The sequence below is a fragment of the Carcharodon carcharias genome, chromosome 3 (genome assembly GCF_017639515.1).
Source record: "Carcharodon carcharias isolate sCarCar2 chromosome 3, sCarCar2.pri, whole genome shotgun sequence".
NCBI lineage: Eukaryota > Metazoa > Chordata > Chondrichthyes > Lamniformes > Lamnidae > Carcharodon > Carcharodon carcharias.
This window is the reverse complement of record NC_054469.1, coordinates 48,874,343-48,884,845: the sequence shown is the minus strand read 5'-3', so window position 1 is coordinate 48,884,845 and position 10,503 is coordinate 48,874,343. Positions and strand designations below refer to the sequence as shown.

The following is a 10,503-nucleotide window of genomic DNA, read 5'->3' as shown; positions in this document are numbered from 1 at the left end:
AAAATGTTCCACTAATGATTAATTTATTCCAATGATCATAGGTTATAGCTTGAATGTAGTGTTATGAAGGAAGAATAGTTCACGCCTGAAATAACTCGTTTTCATTACGACTTGAAAGTTTGTTAAAACTGATACCATAAAGTAATAGCCAGCTTTGGTATTTTAATTTGCAAACAGATGAACTAAACTGACTAGAATTTTCATGAACTGGACTGAATATTTTCCATGTGAACCTTTCACTGGACAAACTGGTGCAAGTGGCCAGCTGAACACTGTACTAGTTTGCATGGAAACACCAAGATTTGTTTTTTGTACTTTATAATTAAGCAGTCATTAGGGGTGTGTTGGACTGAAGCTTTTTTTAAAAAATACAAAAAATGTTTCTACTCGAAAGCTCACAGAATTCCCAGACAAAAGTCATTTATTTAAACACAAATACATTTACAGCATGCAGTCAGTCAAAACTAAATGATGGCTTAACGAAAACAGAATGTTATGTGCCTTCTGCTGTCCGACTTATTCTGCACCATATTCCACAGGCGGAAACCATAGTGTCATCTCATGTCAAATTTAGAACTATTACAGTAATTTCCTTAGCATTGTTTAAATTATGCAAATAATTTAGTTGATCACCATGAATAAATACTAGGTTTTTATTCAATTGCGTTTATGTTTTAAAACCATTCATTTCTACAAGATCTGAGGAATGAGCTCACAATAAGCACTTGAAGAGTACACTGCAATGCAATCAGGATAGCAAGGCATTTACTATTCGGCAAATGAGAATAAATTTGTATTCAACATCCAGTGTGCAGTCCTGTCCAGATGATTTGCCATGGCAACTTTGTGCAATTTCAAAATGTGATGTGCATCAAAGAAAATTGGAATACAGGAAACAGGTCCTTAAACCAGTCATGTCTTCAGTGCAGTGGCTGCACCTTTTGGCCAATATTGAGTTTTAGGCACATACATGACCCAATATGTCAAACAGGAAAACTAACAAGTAAATATGCAAAATTAGGTTGTTTGTACTATTGTAAAGACAATAAATGTACAAAAGCAATTAAGTTTCATCTTAGACAATAAATAGTGTCTTATGGTCCAAATATTCCTTTTTTCAAAACCAATTGGAGTATGGCATTGTTTTTTTTGAAGGAAAGATAATCAAACTTAAAAGATTTTTATATCAATCCTATTAATATAGCATCTGTAAGGCCTTTTTGTCAGATGTCCTGATACACTGACTGTTTATCAGTATCAAGAGCAACAAATCCAAGAGTGATCAACCTTGCAACGACAAGGCATCAGAAACAGTAGCGGTTATGTATGTTCGGCACTGTGTTTAAAAGAGTTGCTTTATTGGCTGATTTGTTGGTCAGCCTCCACCAAGTCAGAAGTAAATCATAGAATTCGAAAATTCAGAGGCTGAAGGATACAATGCCAAAAATAATCACCTCATGTTTAAAATGGTATAACAATGAGTCATTTATTCAGACCACACAAAAAACATTTGTTCGACCTGCCAATTTGGCTATTTACTAACTTGTAAAGTGCATTTTCTTTTGCACAAGAATGAATTCACTTATTCACACATCCAATAGTCTTCTTAGCCAAAACCTTGTCACAAGGCTTGATCCATTAAGTTTAGGAGAAACGGAGCAGAACAACTTTCTGCCTATAGTCACACGTAATAACACTCCACAAGTAATCCTAATTGATTTGACAAGCAGAGACCTGTATTTTTGTAACTATAAATGACACATGCAAGATTGATATATATTAGGGGCTGCGCCACTTCAAGATATTCCTCAACAGTGTTTACATCAGGACTAGATTTAGACCATTGGGTCCTTGGAGATACTTCATTGAAGTTTTATTCATCACATATTGCTTTCTCATTTTTTTCCTCCAAAAAATAAGTCTTACCCAGTTATCTAATCTTTTGCATCATTTATTCTGTTCCTCACCTTTTCCTGTTTATGTTAATAACCAGCCTTTTATACTGTAAATATGTTTTCTGGATAAGTGCCAGAATAGAATCAGTTTTACCTCTTGTGGATAAGATTTGTTTTTAAAGATAAGTTAGATTCAACATCAGTATTTTGCTTTTCTAGAAAAACCCAATTGTGGTAAAATAGTACTTTACAAATTTTACCTGCTTTCCATTTGTGCCTTTTTTAAGCCATCTTGAATTTTATTGGTTATCACTGAATAGTGATTAATAGCATGTACTAAGTACTTAGCACACTAGAGATGACAGCAAAATGTTCAATGGCCAGTTGTTAATGATTTTATCAATTAAAACTTAAATTTTTTTTTTGAGTGTTTGCACTTCACCTGAAATCCATTATAAAACCAGTAACAGTGCAATGTCTTAACTCAAATATTTTTAAAATAATGCTATCTTGCTATATAATGAGCCCAAGGGTGAAATATTGATCTTTAATTTACCACAAAAAGCGATGGCAAGAATCTGGACAGAATATGTTGTTGTGTGCTCCATCTTAAAATATAATGCCTTTTAATTTTTCCCTCATACATTTATGGTCAGCCAAAGTGTTTTAGCGTTCTCCCATAAACTTAGTCGGACAACGTCACAACATATTCATGTTAAACAGTCTCATTGAACATTCCTGTATTTCATTGTTAGCAGCATTTTATTCAGTACTACCCTAACACTCTGCTCTAACCCCATACTGTCATGAATGTACCTTCAGTATTCAAATTGTACTACTCCTCTTCATCTCGAGCCAAAAAAAATCCATTTCAAGAAAAACTTCAAGTACTATCTTAATTTACACGAGAATGATAGCTGCATTCCGCCAAATCATTTTTCACTGTAAAACAAGCTTATCAAATCTACTTGGCGACATTGTTTCACAAGTCCTAAAACAATGAAATGTACACAAATTAGGCTTCAACGCTTCTGCTAAAGTTTTCCTGCAACAACGTACATTCAACTTGGCACAGTGCAGACTAAATTTAAGACATGAATGACAATGTACTGTGCAATGGAGCTACACGGTAAATTAGATGTAGTTATTTGCAAGACGCCTACATTGCACTCTTGTTTTGCAAGGAGATCAGTAAGGAGATTTTGCCAAGGGTGGAGCTGTACAGGCCAGTTTTTTTTTAAATTTTTCAAAAATAATCCTGTGAAAAGTCTTAGTTGGAGAGTTCACACTGCTTTGGAATGATGGGTTGTTTGGATGATGTCTGCTTCTCTTTGATTATGTTGTTGCTTTAGCAGCTGTAAAGAAAAAAGAAATCAGCATTCAAGGAAAACTAAGTGCTAACCAATTCACACTGGTTTGTAGAAAGTCACTTAATGATACAAATATCTGAACAGTATTGCAAAACCTAAACAACATTTTTATTCTAGTAAAAACAAAGCTGGAACAAATCTTCCCCTTAATGGAATTGTAGGAGGGACAAGAGAAAAGAAGGTAAAGACGATGAGGATTAAGAATTGAGGAGCTATAACTTGGAATCCTGATTTTAAAATAGGCACATTATATTTAAATTCAACTACATTAATGTTTTAGTGTTTAAAATCAGAGAAAGCTCTTTCACAAGAGAACTTAGTAATATTTCTTCACACAAAGGGTTGTAGAAGTGTGGAACTCCCTCCCACAATCGGTAAATGCCAGCTCAATGTCAGATCTTTATACTCTGGCCTAGCAAAAATCTATGCATCTCCAATTTAAAGGGATATGACGCCAAGGAAGATGGATGAAGCTAGGACACAGACCAACCATGATCTCACTGAATGGTGAAACCGCTCTGATGGGGGCTGAATGACCTAATCCTGTTCCTAGCATTTGCTGAATGAAGCAAGCAAATGAAACTAATTTACTTTTTCCTTTCGGATGTTGACCATCATGGAATGAAATGTATAGCAAAACTGTAATAAATTTTTATACTAAAATTCTGAAAGTTCAATAATATTTGAATTGAAAGAAAGATACTGACAAACTGAACAAACTGTTAAAAGTGGACTTCCCTCTACACATGGAAATTAAAATTTTTGCTCACCACTTTGAGACAAGGTTATGGATCATATTCGGAAGATATAGTTTCACCAGAAATACACAATATGTCAGATCACCAAAATTTTGACTAACACAATGCATTAGAATGGTTACTGGCTAATTAGAATGACTAAGATTATCATTCTTAATCTAAGTGCTTTCCACATAGAAAAATGAAATCTGCTCACTGTAGAAGGCAAACAGTAGTGTTTCTTCAGTGTTTCTTAAATGTATTTCCATCCATTGTTTTATCTCAACTTTTAACCATTTTTTGATTCCTTCACCCAACCCTACCCCCACTAGGGCTATCTGTACCTTGCTCGTCCTGCTTTCTACCCTTAATTAGCACATTCCTTTAGATAATATCACCACCTTCAACACCTCTTTGTCCTTTTGTCTGTGACATCTTTTGGTTATCTCCACCTATCACTGGCCCTCTATCCAGCTCTTCTTTTCCCCACGCCCCCCTCCCCTTAAACCAGTTTATATTTCACCCCTTTTCTATCTTTCTTAGTTCTGTTGAAAAGTCATGCGGACTCAAAATGTTAACTGTGCTCCTCTCCACAGATGCTGCCAGACCTGCTGAGTTTTTCCAGGTATTTTTGTTTTTGTTTTGGATTTCCAGCATCCGTAGTCTTTTGCTTTTATCTTAGTGTTTCTTCAGTGTATTGTTAATAGGGTATCAAATAGTGCAGTAAAACTGCAGCCAAACCGGCAGTTTGAGATGGTATCGGATGTGAGGAGGTATCAGATGTGAGGAGCTCTGGAGTTAATCTCAACTCTGCTTCAAACTCATAACTAAAAGAACAAAGCCAACTTTTGAAACTTTACAAGTTAAAGCTTGAACACAGTCCACTCAATTTTCAAAGCTTATAATTTTAAGAAAATACCAATTACCTTGCCTATGTTTCTAACAGAAATATAACAAGCTAGTTGGAGGCTTGAGGTGTGTAACTGCATTGTTTTTTTTGAAGGCAGTGTAAATGGGCAGTATGCTGGTGCTATTTCCTTGCATCCTAAAAGTAGGTATGTGTGTCAAACTGGCACTAAAAGTACAAGGTAACATCATTATGCGCTGGAATCATACACAGCAAGAAAAATCATAACTAGTGATCTCTGTACATAAAACAATAAAGCCCAGTCTTAAAAGAATAACTTGGGAAGGGTCACAGTACAAATGGGGTGGATAAGTTATTTATTATGTGTTTTCATTGGGTGACTAAATGTATAAAATGTCACAGGTAAATTCTAAGGGATTATTTTAATTTAAATTATTTCAAACATACAAAGTTCAAAGGGGATCTACAGGATTAGGAAAAGTTTGGGGGAGGGAATAAACTATCACTACAAGTGTGAGAATAGAGATTATGTATTCACCTATTATCATTTACATCTCTCGGGTCACCTGCATGATCAAAGAATATCCAGGGGAGGGGGGGGGAGAGAGAGAGAGAGAGAAAGAAAAAGCGTAACAGTAAAGTTAATGGAATGTTGAAAATTTATTTTATTGAACAGGTGTGTGTGTGGGAGAGAGAAAAGCTTGAAGACAGCTCTTCTTGAAAATAATGCATATGTTGCAGGAACAGTACTTCAAAAGAACAATTCTTACATTCCACTGATGTAGTGGAGTAAACGAATCTATACCTGCCAGTACAACAGGTATATCAGTTATTTCAAGTGATTCACTCTAGCAAACAACATTCGATTAATCCAAATTTTCACCACTGATCACCCATTAGCTGGATCCCTTTTGCAAATCACACCATCCTCTAGAAACAGGTTGGGAACAGTGTTCTAATAATGCACATTTATGATTATACAAACTGACAAACCTCTTCAATTTAAATAATTCACTGTAATAACCACATTCGTTCATGTTGATCAAAGTCAAATAATTCAGATTTGCATGTCAATTGAAAGAGCTAAAAAACAATCACCGATTTGATCTTGCAAACATAAAGGCACCAAGTTAACTTGTCACAAGGCAGTGTTTACCAAATGACATTATAAACAAGATGGTTTACTCAAACTGCATGTGGAAATTTTCAATATATTTTGTGGTCAACAGCAAAGCGACACTGCCCCCATGTGACCTCAAAGAAAGCTGTCCACAAAGATCTAGTTATCTTTGTAGCATGGATTTTCCCCTTCTCGATATTAGTTTCGATCTGAAGCAAAGTCAAGGGGATCTCCAGACATCCAGGGATGCCATCAAACAGGATAAACAACCAAATCACATTGGCAGTAAACCAGGAAATAAAATGCACTGTAAAATGGTATTAAAAAGTGAAGGCTAAACAAATTGGGATTGGGACATGCAAATTGGATTAAGGTAGAAACTGGCATTTGAAAATTTTTTAAAAATTAAATGTGTATTTTACCACAATGGAGAAATTTGACATTCCTCAAACAAAAATTAGTTTTTTTTTAGGGCTAGAGTGGTTGTTATAAACTTTGTATGCTATTAAAACCCTAGTTACACTTCATTCAATAAGGGACAACTTTTGAATGTTTCAAGACAACAGCTTCTGGATTTCTGTTTTTAACTACACAAGAAACTAACAGCAAGTTATTTAATTAAGAGTAACGCCAGTGAAAGCTGACTGTTTCATTGTCATAACTACTGCAAAATCCAGACCATTATCTCAGATATCAATCATCCATTCTTCACTGCAAACCATTAATTCACAACTTATTTTAGTTCCATAGGCAACGTAAGCAAAGATGGTTAGGGGACAATTACAGGTGTTCAAGAACACATACACAGCAAAATGTGCAAAACTACATGCACTGCACACTCAGCCATTCCTAAATACAGACAATTTGTTGCATCATTCTGAACATACCTAATAATCTGAAAATACATTCAAAATATCCCCTTAACCTCTAGCTTACACTGAGTAACAAGCTTGATGTTACTTTTATATTTAGCAGATGACCTACCTTTTACAGAAGAAGGCAAGAAGCCAATGTCTCCAATTTCAGCATTATTAGCCATCCCTCCACTGACACTACAAAAAAAAAGTTTTTATTTAGTACAATACCAGGCTTCCAAACAAATCTTGATTTTTATTTTTGGACAGCAAGTGACTGAGCACAATATTAGCAAATTTCTGTATAGCTGACTCAACAAATTTATCCTGACAATGGTTTGTAATCAGAAATAGCTGTACACAAACAGCACATATCATCTGGAGCAAAACACACCAGCTAAAAAAAAGCACAAAATTCTAATCACAGTATCCACTGACAAATTCTTTCACACCCAGAGCCTGATTCCACATCGCTGCTCACTGCGGCTACTGCTACCCACGACACTACACCACTTCCCCTTTGATTACTATAATGTCCTTCCTGAAGCTACCACATCCCTCCACAATATGGTTATCATTTCATAATAAAAATGTATATTAATCCTCTGAAAACAGATGCTACCACTGTAGTCTTGATACTCAATATTTTCTGTTCCTTGAACATTTTCAATAAGGGTTTGTAATGAAATTTAAATGTTAAGCTTCCTCCCTTGAAGTATTGTGGCACATTATACCTTAGGAAATATATTTTAGACAGATATAATGGGAACAAGATTGCACTTGAAACTGTTAGTGAGAACTGTCTCCACTTGCTTCATCCAAACTAGCCATGGTCTACACACATCTCAAAAGAACCAAAATCTGATGTCAAACTTCAAATCAAGAACCCAACTAAAGTGCAGGGCTAAATAATTTAAGTGGTAGATACAACAGGAATGGGTAAATGCTGGCTTTGCCAGCAATGCCCACACCTCATGAAGAATATAATGAAAATTCACTCCCAGAGGTCAGATTCAATCTCAACTTCAAGTGACATTCAAATTAGATTTTGAATCTAAAATCTGATAAAAGTAACAAACCCAAAACTGACCATCGAGAAACACCAATGAAAACACCTCCTAGTCTGATAAACATCCATCCACCACTACTCTCTACTTCCTGTCACTGAGCTAAACCATATTCATACCGCCACTTTCCCTTCAATTCCATGGGCTTCCATCTTCTTAACAAGCCTGTGAGGAACTTTGTTTAATGTCTTTGTCTAAAAGCTTATATATACATCTGTTGCACCACCTTGATCAAACAATGTAGAATCCTTCATTAGGATGGAAAGTAAAGTAAAAAAACAAAAAAACTGCGGATGCTGGAAATCCAAAACAAAAACAGAATTACCTGGAAAAACTCAGCAGGTCTGGCAGCATCGGCAACGTCAACTCTTTTCTTCTCCGCCGATGCTGCCAGACCTGCTGAGTTTTTCCAGGTAATTCTGTTTTTGTTTTGGAAAGTACAAGTAGTTTGATCTGAAACTAGGTTCCTAAATCTTAAAGGAAACTACAAATGTATGAGGCTTGAGTTGGGAAGATAGATTGGGGAACTTCATTACAAGGCATGATGGTGGATAGGCAATGGCAAATATTTAAGGAACTAATCTATGCATTGCAACAGTTAGACGTTCCTTTCTGGTGTAAAAACACAGCAGGAAAAGTGGCCCAACCATGGCTGACAAAAGATAATATTAGATCCAAAGAGGAGTCATATAAAGTTGCTAGAAATAGTAGCAAGCTTGACGATTGGAAGCAGTTTAGAATTCAGCAAAGGAGCATCAAGAGATTGATTAAGAGGGGAAAAAGAGAGTATGACAGTAAACTTGCAAGGAACATAAAAGTGGACTGTAAAAGCTTCTAAGTATGTAAAAAGAAAAAGATTAGTGAAGACAAATGTAGGTAACTTACAGTCCGAAACGGTAGAATTTATAATAGGGAACAAGGAAACGTCATAGCAATTAAACAACTATTTCAGTTCTGTCTTTATGGAGGACACAAATAACTTTCCAAAAATACTAGGAACCAAGGGTCTAATGAGGAGGAGGAGGAATTGAAGGAAATTAGTATTACTAAAACAATAATGCTGGAGAAATTAATGGGGCTAAGAGCCAATACATCCCCAGTGCCCGGTAATCTTCATCCCAGGGTACTAAAGGAGGTGGCAATGGAAATAGCGGGTGCAATGGTTGTCATCTTTCAAAATTTTGTAAATTCTGGAACATTCCCAGCAGATTGGTGGGTGGCAAATGTAACCGCACTATTTAAAAAAGGAGGGAGGGAGATAACAGTGAATTACAGATGGGTTAGCCTAACCTAAATAAGTAGAGAAAATACTAGAGTCAATTATAAAGGGTGTGATAACAGGACACTTAGAAAATATCAACAGGATTAGGCAAAGTCAACATGGGTTTATGAAAGGGAAATCATGTTTGACAAACCTGGAGTTTTTTTTGAGGACACAACTAGCAGAATAGATAAGGGAGAACCAGTGGATGTGGTGTATTTGAATTTTCAGAAAGCTTTGGATAAAGTCCCACATAAGAGATTAGTACGTCAAATTCAGGCACATGGGATTGGAGGTAATATATTGGCATGGATTGAGAATTGATTAGCAGACAGGAAACCGAGTAGGAATAAATGGGTCTTTTTCAGAGTGGCAGATGCTGACTTGTGGGGTACCGCAGGGATCAGTGCTTGGGCCCCAGCTATTTGCAATATGTATCATGATTTGGATGAAGGATCCAAATGTAATATTTCCAAGTTTGCTGACGACATGAAACTTGGTGGGAGCGTGAGCAGTGAGGAGGGTTTTAAGAGGCTTCAAGGTGATTTAGACAGGTTGAGTGAGTGGGCAAATACACATGGCAGATGCAGTATAATGTGGGTAAGTGTGAAGTTGTTCATTTCGGGAGGAATAACAGAATGGCAAAGTATTATTTAAATAATGATAGGTTGGGAACTGGGTGTCCTTGTACATAATCACTAAAAGCAAGCATGCAGGTGCAGCAAGCAGTTAAGAAGGCAAATGGTATGTTGGCCTTCATTGTGAAGACTTGAGTACAGGAGCAAGGATGTCTTGTTGCAGCTGTACAGGGCCTTGGTGAGACCACACCTGGAATACTGCATGCAGTTTTGGTCTCCTTACCTAAGAAAGGATATAGTTGCTATAGAGGCAGTGCAGCGAAGGTTCACCAGACTGATTCCTGCGATGGCAGGATTGTCATACGAGAGGAGATTGGGCTGACTAGACCTGTATTTACTGGAGTTTAGAAGAGTGAGAGGAGATCTCATTGAAACATAAAATTCTGACAGGGATGGACAGACTGAATGTAGGCTGGGAGGGATCTAGAACAAGGGGTCACAGTCTCAGGATACAAGGACTGGGATGTGGAGAAATTTCTTCACTCAAGAGGGTGGTGAACCTGTGGAATTCTCTACCACAGAGGGCTGTGGAGGCCAAATCACTGAATATAGAATTATATAGCACAGAAACAGGCCCTTCGGCCCATTGCGTCCATGTCAGCCATCAAGCACCTATCTATTCTAATTCCATTTTCCAGCACTTGGCCCATAGCCCTGTATGCTATGGTGCTTCAAGTGCTCGTCTAAATACTT

The 10,503-nt window shown here is 36.7% G+C and overlaps 1 protein-coding gene across 1 annotated transcript in view; it reads right to left on the bottom strand.

Annotated features, from left to right (window-relative positions):
• Positions 1-395: 395 nt before the first annotated feature.
• Positions 396-10,503, bottom strand: part of LOC121276022 (kinesin-1 heavy chain) — a 128,836-nt gene continuing 118,728 nt past the window's right edge. The window contains exons 26-27 of the mRNA XM_041183965.1: positions 6,975-7,042; positions 396-3,250 (exon numbers count right to left, since the gene is read on the bottom strand). Coding sequence (XP_041039899.1) covers positions 3,231-3,250; positions 6,975-7,042 — 88 coding nt within the window. The 3' untranslated portion in view covers positions 396-3,230. The remainder of the gene's footprint in view (positions 3,251-6,974; positions 7,043-10,503) is intronic.